This window comes from Papio anubis, chromosome 17, assembly GCF_008728515.1.
Source record: "Papio anubis isolate 15944 chromosome 17, Panubis1.0, whole genome shotgun sequence".
Classification (NCBI taxonomy): domain Eukaryota; kingdom Metazoa; phylum Chordata; class Mammalia; order Primates; family Cercopithecidae; genus Papio; species Papio anubis.
In genome coordinates, this window is record NC_044992.1 from 56,223,857 (window position 1) to 56,245,279 (window position 21,423).

At 44.8% G+C, this 21,423-nt stretch overlaps 1 protein-coding gene across 3 annotated transcripts in view; it reads right to left on the reverse strand.

Moving 5' to 3' along the window:
- ERN1 (endoplasmic reticulum to nucleus signaling 1) overlaps positions 1–21,423 on the reverse strand; it is a 91,935-nt gene that overhangs the window by 24,790 nt on the left and 45,722 nt on the right. For 2 of the 3 annotated variants that reach the window (XM_003913289.5, XM_021929321.2), the window contains exons 3-9: positions 16,079–16,112; positions 14,964–15,036; positions 10,884–10,956; positions 7,714–7,836; positions 3,930–4,031; positions 2,400–2,661; positions 959–1,037 (exon numbers count right to left, since the gene is read on the reverse strand). In XM_003913289.5, the coding sequence (XP_003913338.1) occupies positions 959–1,037; positions 2,400–2,661; positions 3,930–4,031; positions 7,714–7,836; positions 10,884–10,956; positions 14,964–15,036; positions 16,079–16,112 (746 nt within the window). The remainder of the gene's footprint in view (positions 1–958; positions 1,038–2,399; positions 2,662–3,929; positions 4,032–7,713; positions 7,837–10,883; positions 10,957–14,963; positions 15,037–16,078; positions 16,113–21,423) is intronic. The other variant, XM_017950873.3, reaches the window with a different exon arrangement.

Here is a 21,423-nt window from a genome sequence, read left to right on the forward strand (position 1 = left end):
CCAGTCCAGGACAGAGCCCAAAGGACAAGGACACAAAGGCCCAACTCTGGGCAAAGAAGCTCCTCTCTCAGGATGTGACAAGCTGCACTGATGTCTTTATGGATGACTTTTCAGATTCTTATGTCTGGGTACTAGGGAACAAGAAGTGTGTGTGTAGAACTCCAAGACGCTGTTACAAGAAGCAGACATAAGTGAAGGAGAACGAATGGATATCTGTTAGTCACAACTGATGCAACCAACGGGGTGGAATAAAGTCCACCCACACACCCGGTGCTGGCTCAGGTGCTGCTGGAACTACGACAGAGGCAGGCGCTGTCTGCTCACAGGAGCAGTCGCCCAACTCACTGGGAAGACAAGAGAGCCAACCACACAGTCCAAGCATTGTAGGGATCAAGACAAACAGCTAGGATTATGATGCCTCGCACTTTCAGAGACAGAATGTTCGAGGCACGCTGGTGAGGCCCAAGGAGGCTTGGAGAGATTGCAACAGCAGGCAAAGGGTTTGAGTAGGGAAAAGGAAGAAGAAAGGGCACTTGAAACGTGAGGTGAGGAGCAGCCTGAACAAATGCCCTGGGGAAAGATGAACAGGAAGCTTGTAGAAGTCAGGGAGAAAGTGCACTTGCTTGGGTCATGTAACTCACACAGAGAAACTAACAGGTTGGCAGAATGGCATCGTGGGGCTGGATTAAGGAGAGCCATGAACACCAGCCTGGGGAGTTTAGATTTGACCACAAAAGCAAAAGGAAATAATCAGGGATTCCTCAGCTTTAAGAAGCTGTTTCTGTCATGTATCTTTCTTTCAAAGTAGAATGTGGCATGTGCGGAAACTGTTTTTGAGAATTTAAGATTTGTATTTTGCATTCTTAACCCGCAGTATGCTTGTGCATAGCAAAGTCATTCTTTGCTAAAATGGAACAGCAGCAGTTAGGCAGCTGTGAGCCCTCCATAGTGGACTTACCACGACAGCAACTCCCTCGTGTACCATTGAGGGAGAGGCATAGAGGCTGGTAGAGTATTTCCCAACATACAGAGTGGGCCTAGGAGAAAAACAGATACATGCATTCCAGAGTCATTTAATTTCCAGATCCCACAGAAAGGAGGAATCATAACCCCAAATACCACCCACAGGGATGACCACATTAACCCCCCAGACATGGAGGAAAGCAGTAGGGGTGTGAAGGTGGGGCACTGCCCTGGGAACAGGGCCACAGGACTTTAGTCCCAGCTGTCACTCACTGCAGAAACATGGACAAGCCACTTAATGGCAAGCCTCAGCAAAATTGCAGGGCTGGACTAGACGATGCCCATGATGCCTGCAGAAAGGACTACGTCCAATGGCCATCCAGGAGACTGAATACTCACCACCACCACCGAGGCCCCTCAGACGACCCTGTACAACACACTTTCACTCCAGCGACCACCAAAACTACCCCCATTCTGCCCCGTGCTTTCTAAGGATCCTGGAGGTCCTACAGAACTCCTGAGAAATGGTGCTCTACTCTGGATGCTGAGAGCAAAAGGGATGCATAAGAAATTCCAGACTCGGTGAGACTTCTGGTTCCTCAGCTGTATAGTCTGTCCCCATGTGGGACATCAGGGAGATGGAAAATGAGGAGAGCTACACCCCCTGGCCCTTCTGCTTACCGTCAAGAGCCCACCTGATCGGTCATCCACTACATTATCTAAACCTCTCTCAACGAATATCTTACATTTGAATGGTGTTTTACAATCTAAATACTCTCTGGCACATTATCGTATTTGATCTTCCACACAACTCTATGAAGAAACTGAGGCTTTTCTGAGGTGAGTTTAAGTGACTCAGTGATAGGCTAATAACAGGGGGATGGAGAACAGAAGCCTGCTGAGTCTTGGACACACACTGTTAACTATTTTTTTCTGATTTTTAAAATGAATATAACCTAAAAATTTAGAAAATATAGAAAGTTAAAAAAAAAAATCTCTTGCATCCCTACCACCTAAGATAGATCCAAAGTATACTTACACTGGCAGTCTCTTTCCTATCCCCACCTGTATTTGTGTGTGTGTGGCGGCAGGGGGAGGGTCTTGCCCCGTTGCCCAGGTAGGCCTCAAACTCCTGTGCTCAAACAATCCTCCCACCTCAGCCTCCCAAGTAGCTGGAATTACAGGTGTATGCCATGGTGCCCGGCACCTCCCACTCATGATTTTTATGTAATATTTAAGAATTCTGAAGCTTTAATGGGTGCCCCTCAGTTCTTCTATTCTGAGGTTTCCGAACGAAGCAGACGTGGCTCTGGATATTCCTCATGGCTTCAGAGACTGTCCTGTCTTTGGCCTCCCATGCAGGGCCTGCTACATTGCAACAGCACCAGAACACAAAGGCCACGGCCGCCCTCTCCTTCCCCGAGCTCCCAACTCACGTCAGCTTGCTCTTGGCCTCTGTCTCCTTGGGGAACGGGTACTTCCACTTGGTGATGCGCCCCACCTCCCCAGACATGAAGGTCAGATAGCGCAGGGTCTCCACGGCGACATTGATGTGCATCACCTTCCTCAGACCCTCCCGCTGCCAGACATAAAAGGCCACCACAGGGGAGGCGTAGTTTTGGATCCACAGGACATCCCCAGATTCACTGTCCACGGTCACCACCAGCCCATCACCATTGGACACAAAGTGGGACATCTCTGTACAGATCAAATAAACAAAGCATGCTGAGTCTCACCCCATCTTGAAACCACATCCTCTACTCTTGTGGCAGGCTGTAGTCACTCAGTTAGAGGAAACAAGACTTCTGGAATATTCTCAGATCTCCTCTGAGCAATTTCACTTGTTTCCAATGAACTCACTTAGTCTCTATAATATCAAGACACTGGGAGCTGGCTGGCTTACAAACACAGGATAGGATCACTCTCCCAAAGGCAATTTATTTGGTGATGTGCTTTACCATTCTATTCAATAAGTGACAGTAAACATTGAGGAGAAAGGAGCCAATGGAGATGCCTATTAATCTGGCATTTCATAGCAGTCACTTGAAACCCATCGATCAAACTGAAAGTCAGGGACAGCTGTGGTGGCTCATGTCTGTAAGCCCAAGACTTTGGGAGGCTGAGGTGGGAAGATCACTTGAGCCCAGGAGTTCAAGACAAGCCTGGGCAACATAGTTAGACCCACATCTCTACAAAAAAAAAAAAAAAAAAAAAAAAAATAGCCAGCGGAGGTAGGGGAGTGGTGGTGCGTGCCTGTGGTCCCAGCTACTTAGGAGGCTGAGGTGGGAAGATCGCTTGAGCCTAGGAGTTTGAGGCTACAGTGAGCCATGACTGCACCCCTGCACACATCCTGGGCAACAGAGGGAGACCTTGCCTCAAGAAAACCCCCCCAAAAACAAAAAAACACCCTGAAAGACATACCTGAACCACTGACACTGTCCCATGAGATTCACAAAGGAGTCCTCAGAGAAAAACGAAAATATTCTAGGTCCTTGACCAGGAAAGGCAGAGTCCAACTTTGACACCAATGTTAAGGTGACAGAATTGGTTTTTAGTTTTCATTTGAGCGAGGTGAATGTTAACTGCAGAAATAACTAGGGATGAGTCACATTTGCAGAGAGGCCTTCTTGACAGGGTTGCTAATATCCTATGCTGATTTTACTTCTACTTTCCATGGGCTTGCAGTAAATTCCTTCTGTGACATAGAAAGACTCAACAAGGGGTGTCCTCCTTCCTCTCTGGCTAAGCTTGTCACCATTTTACTTCGGTTTGCCTTCAGACTTCACCAAGGTCCCTGCACATTGACTGTGGGAAGTATTTACGATAAGCCCATGAAAAGTCCATGGAAAGAAAGAACCTGGTGACAAACAGTATCTTAAAAGAAAATCCTACTTTCTGGAGCAACTGTTTCCACATAGGTCAAAAGTACTGGCTCAAGCTTGTGAAATCCAGCAGAGAGCACTTACTGTAGTCCATGTCGTCCTCGGGCAGCGAGGCTGCGTAGTCAAAGTAGGTGGCATTCCACCGGAGCTCTCGCGTTTTGGTGTCGTACATGGTGATGGTGTATTCTAAAGAACACAGACCAGCCAGCCCATTACCACAGAGGGGCCACAGTACATACTGAGGTATGGTCCTTATCTAATTACAAACAATTCCTCCCTAAACTGTAGGCCAAAAAGTCCAGACTATCCATTTTGATACAGAAAGGCAATGTGAGGAGAACTGAAGTCCCAGACACACGAGTGAGCCTGGCCGACAGCATGTGGAAGCAGAGACGAGCCACCCCTGCTATGCCCTTGGACTCATGGCTCACAGAATCGTGAGCAATAGAATGGTTGTTATTGTTAGCCATTAAGGTTTGGGGAGCCTTATTACATAGCAATGGATTGCTGATAGTTAAAAACTGGCACCTTGAAGCAGGATGGCACCATAACAAACACCTAAAGCATGTTGCATTGACTTTGGGACCAGCTGGTAGGTGGAGGCTGGGAGGCTGACAAAAAGGTTGGTGGAGACTTGCTAGTGCAGAGGGGGCACTGCTATTCAAAGTGGAAAAGGGGTGACCCAGCTTGTGGAGGGTGCCATGATGAGTATGACTATTACTTGCAGTAACTTGGAAGACAGAAAAAATATCTAATCAACTCAGGGATCCAACTAAGGAGATTTCCAGACAGAAAGCAGAGAATGTTGGTTTCTCTTAGTTGTCTATGATATACTGTGAGACAAATGAGCTGAGGAAGAAATTATTCAGCAGAATACAGAGGAAATATAAAGGGTCCAGGACTGAATACTGCTGGAAAAGATTCTCATTATAAAAAATAACTTTAGGGAAAAGATCAAATCCAGGGTACTGCCAGCAACAAAAAATGGGTTCAGGGTAAAGATCAATAAAATCAAAGGTTAAGCTGTAAGATCCTTCTTTGAGACTTCCAAAAGAGTTTAAGGTGGCTCCTCATACACCCTCTGCATCAAAGGAGTTCTAAACTCACATTCCAAAGTCTAGAGACTTGTGGGTATGGTTTTTATCTAATGGAATAGACTATAATTTGACACATGGGAAGCTCACATAGTTTTTAAAGGAGTGGTATTAGCATAAACTAAAAGGATCAGAGACAGTCAAATTGAAAAAAAGGGTTTCTAGATCCCATTTCAATGGACAAGGAACAGACTGAGAAAGATACAAAACTGGCCATTTGTTACGGAAAAGAAAGGACTTCTCAGAGGGCAGAACCAAGAGCCACTGAGAGCACTATATTAGGGAACTAATCCCAGAGGGCAAAACTGGGCCCTAATGAAGGAATATTCCCTACCCCTGGAGGAGGGGAACCTGAAAACATGCGCCTGGCTAGATTTCAGAATTACTAAGGTCCAATGTGTGATATGTGTTTCTCTTTCCTGCCCTTTTTTGAGTGAACATGTTTATTGCAGCTATCTTGTCTCCATCTCACCACTGTATGTTGGGTGGGGGATGGGAAGGGGAGAAAGACCCTGTCTCTTTAATTCACAGGTCTCCAATCAAGAGGAGCTACACCTGAAGAACATCATCCACCTCCAGACCTGATGCAGATCACGAGACATGAGATTTTGGGACTGATGCTGGGATTGGATTTTGGGGGTCTTTGGAGGGAGTGGGAGGGTTGTAAACTACTACAGCCTGAGGGAGGACTGCGGTAGAACATCTCTAAAGGTCACTACCACCAATTCTTCCCATTCCTGTAATATGCATGTTACTCTTGCCATCAAGAGGCCGAGTCTGTATCTCTACCCTTGATTCTCAGTTGGCCTTGAGACTTGCTTTAACGAACAGACTGCAGTGGAAGGAAGGTTCTAGAACTTTTGAGCCCAGACCTTAGGAGGCACTGTAATACCCATTTTTACTCAAGAGGGAGCCCGGCTGCCATGTCAAGAGTCCAGGCTATCTATATGGAGAAAGGTCACATGGAAGTGAACCGAAATCTCAGATACATGAGTGAGGCCAACCAAGCATGTGGAGTAAAGATGATGGGTCCTTGCTGAGTCCTTCCTGAATTCCCTACAGAATCATTAACAATAAAATGCTTGTTTTAAGGCACTAAGTTGGGGTGGTTTGCCATGCAGCAATAGACAATGGAGGCAATGGATTTACACACCTATGCACACACATTCCACCTCATGCATATCCCAGCTCCTTTGAACACCACAGTTTCACCTGAGAATGACACAAGTTTTATATCTGGATGAAGCTGGGGCCACTGTAAGAATTTACTTGATGGAAAAGGTAAACACATAAATCCTAAGCAGTCACTACAGTTAGAAGCTGGAATACCTGATTTTTACAGTCTAAGACCTTCCACCCATTCCCAGGAGAGCCCAGCCAGCTTCTGCAGGGTCCAAGATTAGTCTCACTGAGTTTTAGAAATGCAGTGCTTCCCCCAACACTTTCAGGAAGGTTCTCTTTTTTTCAAATCCTTGGCTGTCTGAAAGTTTAGACCTAAATGTAGTGCTCAATTGTAATGAATTCATCCTAGGTTTTTGGTATAATTTTTTCCTTCTAAATGTTTTTTGTTTCTCCTTTTAGCTTTAAGTATCGTTCAACAAGTTTCATGGCATCCCTGACATGTGTGAGGTGCTGCACATATGATAATGAGTAAGGCAGGTCTCTGCAGTAATGGGGCTCACCCATTCATACACTCAAACATTGAGCCCCTGTTACACATCAGGCAATATGCCTGGTGTAGAGAGACAGCAGGTGAGCAAAACAAAGTCGTACCCTCAGGGAACTGATATTCTAGTGAGGGAGGCAGGAAGTAGGCACATAGAATTTATAAATATGCAGTGCCAAGAGTTAAGAAGAAAGAGGCTGAAAAAGGAGGAAACAGAAAATGGTACGGTAAAGAGGGTGCAAGCCATGCCTGTAAAGGGACAATGACAAGGGGTGAGATGGCTGTCACAACAGGCTTGTTAACTGCTACGTGTGCCCCTAGAACGGGACAGCCAGGTGTTCCTGAGCAGGGTGGAGGCCGAGAGGCTGGAGAAGAGGCTTCACAGAGAAGGTGACTTTTGAGCAGAGTTGTGCAAGAAAAGAGGATATTTGCCAGATAGGCAAAAACAGGCATACCTGGTGGAGAGGGCCACACCACTACAAGCCTTTAAAAATGGCACTGCCATTCTGGGAGCTGCAGGCAGTTCATCCTAATTGGGAAACTTTTTTTTGGGGGGGGGTGGGGGGACGGAGTCTTACTCTTGTTGCCCAGACTGGAGTGCAGTGGCTTGATCTTGGCTCACTGCAACCTCCGCCTCCCAGGTTCAGGTGATTCTCCTGCCTCAGCCTCCTGAGTAGCTGGGATTACAGGCACCCGCCACCACACCCGGCTAATTTTGTATTTTTTTTAGTAGAGACAGCATTTTGCCATGTTGGCCAGGCTGGTCTCGAACTCTTGACCTCAGGTGATCCACCTGCCTCAGCCTCCCAAAATACTGGGATCACAGGCGTGAGCCACCGCGCCCGGCTAGGAAACTTTGAAATGAGTGAAATGAGGCGAGAGAGGTGGCAGTCACATCACAGGGGTTGTTCTGGGCAGTGGTGCAGTTTGGACTGTATCCCTTGAGCAGTGGGGGACACTGAAGGGTCTTATAAAGGAAAATGACATGATCAGACCTGTGTTTGGAAAAAGGAAGCTCTGGCCACCTTCTAGGGAAAGAGGCTGGGGAGCTTCTTCTGATCCCTTCTGGAAACAGGCAGGTTGTAGAAGACAAAGGTTCATTTCTTACCTGTTCGCCCAAGATACAGAAGAGAGGTTGATGGGCAGAGACTATCTGCAAAGGCTGATGACAAGGTCTGCTGCTTCTCCCCAGTCAGGAGGTCAATAACATACCAGATGTCCTGCTTTTTACCTGAAAGGACACAAAAACACATCATCGTTTACACCATATGGAAAAAAGTATTACTGCCAAACTAGCAGCCAAGATGCTCTGTATTGAGAGACATAGACCTGAAATTCTTAGGATGTCATTTCTAAGGTGATGATGTAAATGGTAATGCAGAGACAATAAAACTTCTAGGCCCATAGGTCTTATAATAATTTAATAACCTAATCATGGTATACAAATTCCTCCAAACCTAATAACATAATTATAGTTTCAAAAAGTTCCCCAAACTTTCAAGTTAGATTTTATTGCTTTGATGAGTGGCTTTAAATATGAAAAGTCTTGCCTGTGAAGGGTAACCCTTTTCCCATGGACTGGGATCTACAGAAATACAGAAATGTGCCCAGGGGTTTATCTCCCTAATAACCATCATTCACATTTCTCAACATCCCTACTAACTAGCCCCCACTGAGAAGGATCTACAGTTACTGTTTATGACTATAATTAACTAGTACCTGGGACTGGTCAGTGGAGTTGGTTGCAATCTGATGCTAAGGAGGTCAAAGTTGTCTCGGCCCCTGGTCCCAGCCAGTAAGTTATTCCCTGGCCTCGGACCATACCCCTAATCTTGGTCAGCTGATTATGACAGGCAGACAGCACGGTAAACAACACTATTAAGAAAATCCAAAGCATATGTATCAATGGTATACACCCAACAGCATCCTAGCAATGGAGAGTCAGTAGCACCGGCCTCCAATGTGAAGGTCAACACAGTCACTGTGATGTGTATATTTCTGTTTTGTAAAGCATGATCTCTGGTGGTCATTCGTATCTTCCTAACTTATTGGAAAAGTCTCCTATTTTGGAGACTCTTAGAAGCAGAATATTGAGATGCTGAGGAAGGTCACAGAGGCTTTGAATTTTTTTTTTTTTTTTTGAGACCAGGATCTTGCTCTGTCACCCAAGTACAGGGTACAGAGGTGTGGTCATGGCTCACTGCAGCCTCGAACTCCTGGACTCAAGTGATCCTTTTGCCTCAGCCTCCTCATAGTTGAGACTACAGGCATGTGCCACTATGCCTGGCTCTTTTTTTTTTTTTTCTGAGATGGAGTCTCACTCTGTCGCCCAGGCTGGAGTGCAGTGGCGCGATCTCGGCTCACTGCAACCTCTGTCTCCCAGGTTCAAATGATTCTCCTGCCTCAACCTCTCAAGTAGCTGGGACTACAGGCACGTGCTACCACACCCAGCTAATTTTCTGTATTTTTAGTAGAGACAGGGTTTCAACGTGTTAGCCAGGATGGTTTCGATCTCCTGACTTCATGATTCTCCTGACTCGGGCTGGGATTACAGGTGTGAGCCACCACGCCCGGCCACCTGGCTAATTTTTATTTATTTTTTATTTTTTTGAGATGGAGTCTTGCTCTGTCACCCAGGTTGGAGTGCAGTGGCACGATCTTGGCTCACTGTAACTCTGCCTCCAGGGTTCAAGCGATTCTTCTGCCTCAGTCTCCCAAGTAGCTGGGACTACATGCGCCCGCCACCACATGAGGCTTAGTTTTTGTATTTTTAGTAGAGACTGGGTCTCACCATGTTGGCCAGGATGGTCTCGATCTCCTGACCTTGTGATCTGCCCACTTCAGCCTCCCAAAGTGCTGGGATGACAGGTGTGAGCCACCAGGCTCCTGGGCTATACCTGGCTAATTTTAAAAAAATGTTTCTTCTGTAAAGACAGGGTCTCACTATGTTGACCAGGCTGGTTTCAAACTCCTGGCCTCAAGCAAACCTCCTGCCTCAGCCTCTCAAAGTACTGGGATTACAGTTGTAAGCCACTGTGCCCGGCCTAGAATTTGCTAAAGCTATACTTCTAAAGTTCTAACAGATGTTGCATACATGCCTGCTCCACATGTGTGCAACTTACCCGTGGATCACAACTCTGTTCTCAATGACAAAATCATAGTATGAATGTGATCTGAAGGTAGAGGGGAACAGAGCTAAGACCACGAACCTTTTCCATCTGGCATGACATAACTGGTTACTTCAAGGACCACTAGAGTTTACATAACTCAGCTATTACTTTAATGGATAGACTGGGCAACTACCATGCTCTTAAATATGTTTAATGAACTCGCTTAAGAGGGCACAGCACAAAGATGATGAGAAGACAATACCCTAAGCAGACTATAAGTGAATCGCTGGCAAAAGCTGAAAGACCAGATAGGACACAGTGACATGGATGGTCAGAAGATTGTCAGATGTTCCCAGGGCATGGCCCACAGAGAGAAAAATCTGTGCTGATTGTTTCCTCCATATTCCTAGGCTGGGAGTCCCTCATTCTGAAGGTGTGGAAGGAAGCAAGCGTCCCAGTGTCCTGAGCAAAACCTTAAAAGTCTGGCCTGCACTTGAGACCCAGAAATACACATAAAGCTTCTGGAGGCATGAATAGGCAATAAGCACTTTCAGTTCCTCAAAAAGAAAGCTGCTGTATAAATACGGGCTATTATTACTACTATGATTTCAAGATAAATACAGCTCTCCTTTGTGTTGCAAATGCTTTTTTATTGACATTTTGGCAGCAACACGGTAAAAGAAAAGCAGGTGATCTGATGCTTTGAAAGCTGTGACCCCATAGGTATGAAGGCAGTTTATCTAGGCAAGCTATTAAGTGCTGTTTTATCAAATATTCCGATAGCAGGAAATACTAAGAAAGCCCTATAATTAACAGGCAGAGCCTGGCTTTCCTTTCTTGGCTTAGACGATTGTATTCACTTTAAATTTCATCCATTTGCCACTGGGTATGTTGCAATCTTGGAATCTCAGGACTAAGTCAACACAGCAACTAAAAGCTTGTTAAATGAGTAACCATATTAATGATGTCAATTCTTCTCCCAAGTTGGGGGAACCTTTTCTTAATTGGTCAGCTGATCCTGGGGAGAACAGCACCTGAAGCACAACCCAGGAAAGAAAGGGTTGGCAAGGCGGTGCCTGCGCCCTCTCTCTCCACATGCCACTTTCCCAGATTCTGGGACTTACATCAAAGAGACACAAGTTTCAGGGTTGGAGACAGGAACTCTTACCCATGTAGAGGATTCCATCTGAACTTCGGCACGGGGATGCCTGCACCAATTCTGGGATGGTAAAAGGAAGTTTCTTCAAAAAAAAAAAAAAAAGGGAAAAAAGTTAACCAAGTCTTGTGCAATTATTATAATTTTACCAGGCAGTCTGTTTCTATTACCTAATTCTGCTAAAAAGAGAGAAGCACTTTGCAGATGGGAGTTTTCCTAACTGAATACCAAGGAGAAGGGGGCACCCTATGCTTCCACATCTACTTTGTTTTCATTTTTATTTTTTTGAGACAGGGTCTCACTCTGTTGACCAGGCTGGAGTGCAGTGGTGCCATCTTGGCTCACAGCAACCTCTGCCTCCTGAGTTCAAGTGATTCTCCCACCTCAGCCTCCCAAGTAGCTGGGATTACAGGCATGTTGCCACTACACCCAGCTAATTTTCCACATCTATTTTGACAAGCTCCTAGGTCCCTGAGCTCCATAAACATCCACTCCTTCACTTGACACCATGTGCCGATGCCCCTCAAGGTCTCCTGTCCAGGGTGCTTCCCAGGGGTGACACAAACCTTTTCTGAAAATATTTACACAAATATGGAAAGTTATATATTCTTTGAAATTCTAAGAGTGGGAGAAAGAATTGTCCTGGCTTGGAATACAGAGCTACAGCTGGCTAGACTGAGTAGAATGACAGTCCTTTGTAGAGCCCCCAGGGGAGGGAGCCACGACATTGATGCTGAAGGGATGCAACCTTGGTGCCAAGCTCAAGCTTCGAGGGAAAGGAGAAGTTGCCATTACAGGGGCAACACAAGAGTCTGAGGTGGAAAAGAGTTCTGATGTTTTCTTCAGTAAAAAATTCACTATTGAAAAACAAGAAAAATGGAGACTTTTGGTTTTAAAGAGGAAGTTAAGATAGGTGCCAGGAAAAGAAACTCGAAGGAATCCAAATGTTTCAACTGCATTTCATCATAAAACTGATTCTTCTGAGTCTACAGCTGTCATCTGACGAGCTCTTTTGGTTAGTGCTCGTTTCAGTATACTTTATTTTTAGAACATTCTGTGTTCCTGAAATTGTTCTATAGATACCTGCTTTTATAGAAATGCCTCTACTGCATGGTCACCTTTTTCTCCAAGAAAGAAAAGATTTCTCTCTAGCTTTAATAAGCAGAGCTTTGCATACTAAATAACTTGGATTTTCCCATCATCCCAACATTCAAACCAAGCCTCAGAGGAGGAAAAATGCTTCAGAGAGGCTGCAATGACTGGGTTTTGCCACATGTTTCTGAGAATCAGAAAGGCACTGCAGATCGTCCAGTCTCCTGGAGTCCTGTGGTCTCTGCTTCAAGGCCCAAGCTTGGGAAACACTGTTTGTGGAGCTGCTAAACCACAACCCAGGAAGGAGCACAAGGGAGCGATGAAGGGCATCCTCTTTAAGAACCAACTCCAACACGAGAAGACTCGGCCCTGGACATATTCCTTCACTTCTCCAGGCTCAGTTTCCACACCTCTAAAATGGGGATATCACCCACAGGGCTGCTGAGAGATTCAAATGAGATAACTTATACAACTCACTCAGCCCAGTTTCTGGAAAACAAATTGCTTAAGAAATGAGGACTACAGAGCTGTGGAGAGAAACCGATGGAGAGCAGTGTTGAAGGTGAAATACACCCAGCTCTACACAAGCTTGCCCTCCTCCCCTCTGTTTTGGTCACAGGCATTCACAAAATAATTTTAAAATACCCAAGTTAAAGCCCACAATCCACTTACAGCCTAGACAAGTGGTTCTCATCCTCGGTTGCACATGAGAATTAATTGGAAGCTTTCAAAACTTCCTACTGATGCATATTATGCAAACAGAAAAGCACTCATCATCACACAGCTCAGTCAATGTTCACAAAGTGAACATACCCACAGAACCAGCATCCAGGTGAAGAAACAGAAGCCCCCCCCACCCTCTTGCCCCCCTTCCTAGCCATAACTCTCCAGGGTAACTATTATCCTAACTTCAAAACAGCAGAGACTCGTTTTTCCTGTTTTTGGCTTTATATAAGTGAACGGCAGTGTGTGGCCTTTTTGGTCTGTCTTGTTTTGTTCAACATGGCGCTTGCGAGTCATCTGTGGTGTGTGTTGTCAGACTGTTGTTGGTCCTCATCACTGGGCATGCCTCTTCTAGAGTTGATTTTTCCACTCCACCGTGGATGTTATTTGGCCACTCTGCTTATTATAAATGGTGCTGCTGTACATTTGGGCACGTGTCCATTGGTGAACAAACGTGCATTTCTCTTTTGTTTTTTGAGACAGAGTCTCGCTCTGTTGCCCAGGCTGGAGGGCAGTGGCACGATCTCAACTCACTGCAAGCTCCACCTCCTGGGTTCACGCCATTCTCCTGCCTCAGCCTTCCGAGTAGCTGGGACTACAGGCGTCTGCCACCTCGTCCGGCTAATTTTTTGTATTTTTAGTAGAGACGGGGTTTCACCGTGGTCTCAATCCCTGGCCACGTGATCCGCCCGCCTTGGCCTCCCAAAATGCTGGGATTACAGGTGTGAGCCACCGCGCCCAACCACAAACGTGCATTTCTATTGGGTCTGTAACCTAGGAAGGCATTTCTGGGTCCTAAGGACTTTAGGACTTACTGCCAAACAGTTTGCCAAACCACTTGTGCCACACTGCACTTCCACCAGCAGTAGGTGAGAGTCCTGGTTGCTCCATATCATCACCACATTTTCTTTTTCTACTTCCCTTGTTTTGGCCATTCTGGTGAGTATCAGTATGGCACTGTGACTTTAATTTGCATTTACTAATGACTAATAAAATGGAACATCTTTTCATATGTTTATGACCATTTGGATATTCTCTTCTGTCATTCTTCCACTGGGCTGTCTTTTTTAATGTACCATAGGATTTCTTCATGTATTCTGAATATGAACTTTTGTTGGATGTGCATACTACAAATACTTTGTGACCCCTTAAGAAGGAAAAGTTCTTAATTTTAATATAGTCAATATATTGATTTTTTTGCTAAATTTATAGTGTTCTTTAATATCCTATTTAAGAAATCTCTACTCACTCTGAGATCATGAAGATGGTTCCATTACTTTTTTTCTTAAAGCTTTATTATTTTGCATTTCACATTTAGATGTGTGATCTATCTGGAACTGATTTTATATGTGTTGTGGGGGGTAGGAGTCAAGACTTTCATTCCTATATGGATATCCCAATTGACCTACACCATTTATTGCAAAAACACTGTAAGCTGGGTGGTGGTGGCTCACGCCTGTAATCCCAGCACTTTGGGAGGCCGAGGTGGGCGGATCACGAGGTCAGGAGATCGAGACCATCCTGGCTAACACAGTGAAACCCTGTCTCTACTAAAAATACAAAAATTAGCCGGGTGTGATGGCGGGTGCCTGTAGTCCCAGCTACTCGGGAGGCTGAGGCAGGAGAATGGTGTGAATCCGGGAGGCGGCGCTTCCAGTGAGCCCAGATCGTGCCACTGCACTCCACCCTGGGCGACAGAGTGAGAGACTGTCTCAAAAAAAAAAAAAAAAAAAAAAAGTCCTGATGACTTAGATCAATTAAATCAGGACCTTCTAGGATTGGGCTCTATGTTCTAGGTCCCAATGCTGTTTTTTCGAATTCCAGGTTATTACAATGTATAACTAAGGCTGAAAACCACTGGTTTAGATTCTCAAATGGAGATGAGGATGGAATAACACATGACTCCCCTAAGGAGCAATTGGAAGGTGGGGCAGGTGGAGACAGCATTTCCCTATATCCCTCCCTCCTAAGGTGAGGGTCACCAGTTAGAGCAAACCCTGTTCCTAACACTATATCCTCCAGTGTATGGGCTGGGCCATGAGAACCTGCTGGTCTGCATCCGTGTTTCTGAACTCTGGCACCACATTTAAAAGCTCATTTAGGAAGCTCTCTGAAAAGACTGATGCCCAGGCTCCCCTCTAGATCACCTGAATCAGAATCCCCAGGGGTTGTTTTTAAAAGCTCTGGGCGGGAGACACAGTAAGACACTGTGCAGACACACTTAAGGACTGCTGGTCTAGAACCCCTGGAGTACAAAAAGAAGCTAAATATACTCACCGTCAGGCCTTCATTATTCTTGCTTCCAAGCGTATACAGGCTGCCATCATTAGGATCTGGGAGAAAGGCAGGCCTAGAGATTAAATAATAAATATCAAAGATAAATTACAGTCCAGGGCATGGAACAACATATCAAAGCCACGCGAACCCATGATGGAGTAATAGAGAGTGGGGGGTGGTTGTGTGTGGGTGTATAAGTGAGTATATAAGACAATTCCATCCACTATTCTCTCTCAATTCAACCACAGATAAATAAAATACCCCTATGGTGGTAAACACTATCCTCGACTGGAGAAAAGCGGCCTGAAAGGAGAAATCATACAAAACCACAGAAGACAAATCATCATTTGGTCAAAGCACTCTGGATGAAGGCAAAATATGTGAAAAGGACCCAGCAAGTCCACTTTTCAATTTCTACATCAATTGTATATAGAACTTCAGCCATTAATATTTAATAGCATAGCATGGTACATAAACAGGTAGAACAAATCTGCTTTTAGTTTTCAAGAGATATTTTTTGTTTAACTGGAGGCAATAAAAGCAGACACTAATGGCTTGACATCAGAGAGAACCCGCCAAGGGGACAGATCAAGGTCTCTCCGTCAGTAGCTTCCCTCGAAGCAGATGTGAAGTGGTCTTTTGTCAAGTTAATCTGCTAAAGACTGAACTGTAACTACAGTCCCTCAGAAACTCTTGGCTGAATTGTTCCTTTACTTAGGTTGCGCCATCATTTAAGGCTCTTACAGGCGCTATCCAGCTTTTACTCCAACACACGCTCTGCAGTAGCAGGTCACATTCACCTTTTTTCTCCATGATATGACACAGCAAAGAGGAAGAGGTCCAGTCCCCCTGAGGACTTTGGAAGTTTAAGCTCAAAGCTCAACTTGAGTTTCATCTCAAATAAGCCTTTTTAAAACCACTACCCTTCTCCCCCAGGAAACTGACGACCTCCTCCTCAATACAGGCTTTCATCATAGCACCTGTAAGACTTTATATGTCACTCACTGCTATTCCTCAAACTTACACATATATGCACTCCCAGCAATTGGCCTCATAAACACTGATTGAATGAAGACTGAATTTAAGGGAAGTACTGAGCAAATTGGAAAACTTACTCTTCCACATGCGTTGGGACCTGCAGGACTGGATCTGTGCAAAAGAACAACAAAGGCATCATCAGAAACATCCCAAAATGTCAAGATTCCCAGAGGCTTCCCAGGACCAGGTCAAGCTGTACCGGTAATAACTTTCTCCCCCATGTTAACCTACGTGGTCTAGTGTACGTGAAGGTTATATGCACGTTTGCATCATCATGCATATCTTTTAGAAAACATATCCACAGTGATGCAAATGTAAGCTCTGGATAGTCACCGAGGCTGGATAGAGAACTGAGACCAGAACATAACTGCTTTCAAGAAACCTGCATATAACTTGGGGGATGGATGCAGAAGGAAGAACCAGCCACCACCCACAGTGGACAAGGGGTCAGAGCATCACTATCTGACACCTCAAGGACTTCTAAAACCTAAATCATTACCTTGTCCGATGCCTGAAGTAGCTCTACATATTCCCATTAGGAAAAGTAAAACTGGTTTAAGAACTGACATCGATTGGATAGCAAATGGATACACCTCTTTGGAGCGGCAATCCTAGAGCCTCCAAGTGTTCATTCCCTTTGGCCCACCCATTGCATTTCTATAAAATCTAATTTAAAGATAATATAAAGTATAGAAAATGGCTTTTTGTACAAAGATGTGTATGTAGCAGCATTACAAATGACCTACCCAATAATATGGTTAAATTACAGAATGTCCCCTGGGCAAAAAATTAAGGCTTCTAAGAGGGCTAATAAAGTTTTAAGACATAAACAAACCTACGCTAGTATGTTCAGGAGAAGAGATAACATTGTACATACAGTATTAATGCAACTATGGGGAAAGGCTTCAATGTACCTAACTAGATGGAAAGATCAAAAATGCTAATTGTAAATTACCCTTTTTGGGAATGCAACTCCCCCCAACCTTTTCTATAGCTTAAAATTTCTGCAAGAGCAGGCATTACTTTTTAAATTGAGAACGTGTTTTTTTCTCTAAGTCAATTTTACATTTGCAGCAATTAATGGCAGAATTCTTCCCTCCCTAGATTTTCCTTGGCACAAAGCAAGAGGAAGCTCCTGATTCCAGGGGCAGATGGTGGTGGCAGTGAGAGAGCATGAACACTGGCACAGCAGCACTGTGTAGTGAGAGATCTATACGTCCGCAGGCAGGAGATTCACAGCGATGAGGTATTTCCAGCAACCAAAACCCCACAGCCTTGCTATTCACAACTTAAGCTCTGGGGGCAAGAACAGCAAGTATTCTTATATGATTTTGTATGCAGAATTCCAGACTCTGGAGGCTCTGCTTATGGTGACAGACAGCTGTCCAATCCATCCAATTATTGGATGAAGGAAAATCTTTTAAGCCTTATCGCATGTTGACTTTGCTTAAAAGCCCAGCTCCTATACAAAGGCATATGGTGTTCACAATAACAGGTACACACACCATATGTGGTCTGTGGGCAGCAAACAAAACAATTCACTACACCAAAAACACTTTAGGAAACAGGAAGAACTTTCAGTCAGTAAGCATATGTTTATCTTCCCATTAATCACCTCTCGGTACACTCTCACAAACAGACTGATGCAAGAGACAGGAAATAAAGGCACACCACACTCATCCTACTCAAACGAGCTAGTCAAGGTGCAATAACCCAGTTACCTTAACACGGGCCTGAAGCCACGCAAGTCAAGAGCAAGAATATCATATTCCGAAGAAAACATGGCAGTAAATGGCATCTTTTTTGTTTGTTTCAGCCACTTAAAGGTATCACAGATAAACGCAGATTAAGAGGACGCAGCCAAATTCCAGCAATTCACCAGAAACAAGACATGGAGACCAATATGATTTAAATTCCTGTTCATAACCTGATCTTTGCTGTACAGTGTTTGCTCAGTCTCACAGACCTGTCTTCAGATGCAGATTTTCCAGGTTTTCTATAGCTCAGCCACTGGTCACCTGACACTGAGGCCTCAGGTCCCAAGATGTGCTCTGTACCAGGAAGGTTCCAGTTAAGATTCAGGACGTTGGCAGGAGACAGGGGAAGATTCCTGGGACAACTACATTGGTGTTTAAGAACTGTGATCTTTTTTTTCTAGGCTTAGGAGAAGATAAACTCCAGTAGGAGGACCTTATGGTTGTCTTAGTATTTCCCATCCACTCAGTAAAATAAGTACCTGGAATAAGCCTCTTCAAAGCTGCAGGCCAGGTAAAGACGCAATTATTACGACAGTTCTGACAGAGACAGACACACTGCTGCTTGGCTTCTGAAATGTAACAATGACCTAATTCTGTAAATGTTTTTCTTTAAGAATCATCTGAATTCAAGATTTGCTTTAAAATACTACAGAAAATAATTACATGGGGGTGGGGAGGACAGATAAAACAAAAAGTGGCAGGCTGTTGATAACAGTTAAAGATGAGAAATGGGAACCCTGGAGTGTTATTTTACTACTCTCTGTACATATGCTTAAAGTTTTTCATATTAAAAAAGGTTAAAGAGAAAAATCTTTGGAAAGTCAGCAAAAATAAAAACAAAGAGCATTATCTGAAAATGTGCAATGAAAGAACAACATGAAAAAGTGGTTTTGATTTAATAATGAGAACTGGTATCAGGCAAGATTCTTGCTTTAAAAAAAAAAGTTTTCAGCCATGTGAAAAGAAACACTGTCCTGCCTGTAGGGATGTAAACAAATACTGCTGTAAAATAAGCCACTATCTATATGGGGCCTGATAAGAATAAAAGCCAATGTCACCAAGTTGTTTTACTTTAAAAAAAAAAAAAGTTGGGGGGAGTCACTTCACAAGTATAAAAAGTGGCTGTTATGTAAGGTAAAGGTAAGGTTATCTGGTAAAGGTACAGATATGGGAAAATGTAGCTGAAATAAAGGTTTGGTCTCCCAGGATTAACACTGGAAAGAAACAAACCTGCTCACTGATCCCCTGGGAGCAGTCACTGGCCTCAACTCCATTCCCCGGCCCCCATTGTGTGTCCAGCTGAGGCCTGGAATGGCACAAGCTTTACACCTGCAGGAACTGACATCCTGGGTGAGGTCAGGAGATGCTCATTGCTAGGCTATTGTGCTAATCTAAATCACCTCTTTAAGCTCAAATGACAAAACAGACGTCCACATCTTTCCTTTGTCCAAGTTCATAAGGGTAAAGTTTTAAACATTTCTGTCCCCAAAAGCAGTGAATTTTTGTCCCCACTCCCTCCTCCACACAGGGAGGAACACTGCCAGCTTCTCCCTTCAGCCTTTCTTCTCACTCAGAGAGCACATGCCTCTCTTTAACTTCCACCCTAACCACAGTGGGGTTCTAGGCTCCCCTCTCCTGGGTCCTCTCTCCCGGGTCCTCTCTCTGGATCAACTGGACACATCCACTACTTCCCACCAACACCTCAGCCTCTGCTTGCCCAAGTCACACCCTCTGTCTTTTGACCCAGGCTGGCTTCTACTCCTGACTACCGTATTTTATTGACAGTACCATCATTCTCCTAGAAGACAGCCATGATTCAGATGACACTGTTGACATCTATTTCTCCCTAACACATGCTATCGGTTGCCAAACTCTGTGGTCTATTTCGATGCCAATCATAGTTCTGTGTCCTGTTTCCATTCCCTTCAACACCATTGGAACCCTTTGTCTTCCCTCCTCTCCTTATCTGTGTGGTCTTTGGAATCAGACAAACGAAGGTGTAAATCCTGGCTCTGCCAATCACTAGCTGAGTGACCTTGGCAAAGTTACTTAAGCTCGCAGAGCCTCAATTTCCTCATCAGTAAGGAAAAAAAAATAGAGATAAAATCATCCTCATGGGGCATCTCTATGTGGATTAAATGTTTGTCAAGACTGTAAGTCAATGCCTTGACACTGAGAAGAGTGATCCTTTGAAAGGCATAAATCAGATTAAGCTTCTCTGTCACTCAAAATCCTTTGGTGGTTCCCCATCTCACTCAGTGAAGGTCAGTGTTTACACAGCAGCTCATAAATCCCAAGCAGTCCCTCCCTTTCAACCTGTCACCCTCTAATAATCTCCCACTATTTCCCACACACTCCATTCCAGCCATGCCGGCCTGCAAGTATTCAACAAGCACTGCCAGGCCTGCCCCTGCCTCGGGACCTTTGCACTGGCTGTTCCTCTGCTTAGGTCTTTGATCAACTGTTGGCATCTCGGAGAGGTCTCCTATGATCACCTCCTACTGCCCAGGATTTCCTACCCTTCTTCCCTGCTTAATTTTTCTCCATGTCACCACCTCTGTAGTTCTGTATATTTTATTGCTTACTTAATGCCTGACTCTGGCCACTGAGGGTTGGGATTTATTTTTTTGTTATCTGCATCTTCCCAGGGATCCAAAACAATACCTGACACACAGGTGGTAACCAATGTATTTGTTGAATGGAGCAATTAGGTGTCATTTCCTGTCTTAGTCTGTTTGTGTTCCTATAAAGGAATACCTGAGGCTGGGTAATTTATAAAGAAAAGAGGTTTATTTGGCTCACGGTTCTGCAGGCTGTGCAAGAAGCATGGCACTAGCATCTGCCTCTGATGAAGGCTTCTGGCTGCTTCCACTAGTGGCAGAAGGCAAAGGGGAGCTGGCATGCACAGAGATCGCAGGGCAAGAGAAGCAGCAAGAGAGAGGGGAGAAGGTGCCAGGCTCTTTTTAACAAGCAGCTCTCACAGGAACTAACAGGGTGAGGACTCACTCACTACAGTGAGGACAGCGCCAAGCCATTCACGAGGGATCCACCCCCAAGACCCAAACACTTCCCATTAGGCTCCACCTCCATCACTGGGAATCAAATTTCAACATGAGGTTTGGAGGGTCAAATATTCAAACTAGAGCAGTTTCTTTCCTACTTCCACTCTTGCCCAGCCTGGAAATCCATTGTTGATCACTTTTAATAATCCAGCAGATAAGCTCTACTCACCCTGAACCCAGGATCTGCATAGCAGTCCCTGTTCCTCCACCCAGGCTTCTGAGCACTTCTGAGCAGGCTGTAGAAAATACTGCGATCATTTGTGGAGATACCATCATACACCGTATCTCCATGGTGTGGCCAGCTAGGCCCCTGCCACTAGGAGATCCTGGCTGACTTCTGTTCTCACCCCTGTAGCTGGTATTTCAAACTAATCCTTGCCTCAAGGTCCCTGTCTCTCCACAAATGATTCTGCCTTCTGTGTTATAGGGGAAATTAAGGGAAACTGAGTGAGCTCGCTGAAACTTTCTACCCTTTGCATTCTACATTTGCTCAGCTCCACCCTTCCTTTCACATCTCTATAAAGGGACAATGCTTTTGTCTTCTCACTCATAGGTATTTCACACTCATACTAGATCCTGTCTCCAAGGATCTTCAACTCCTCC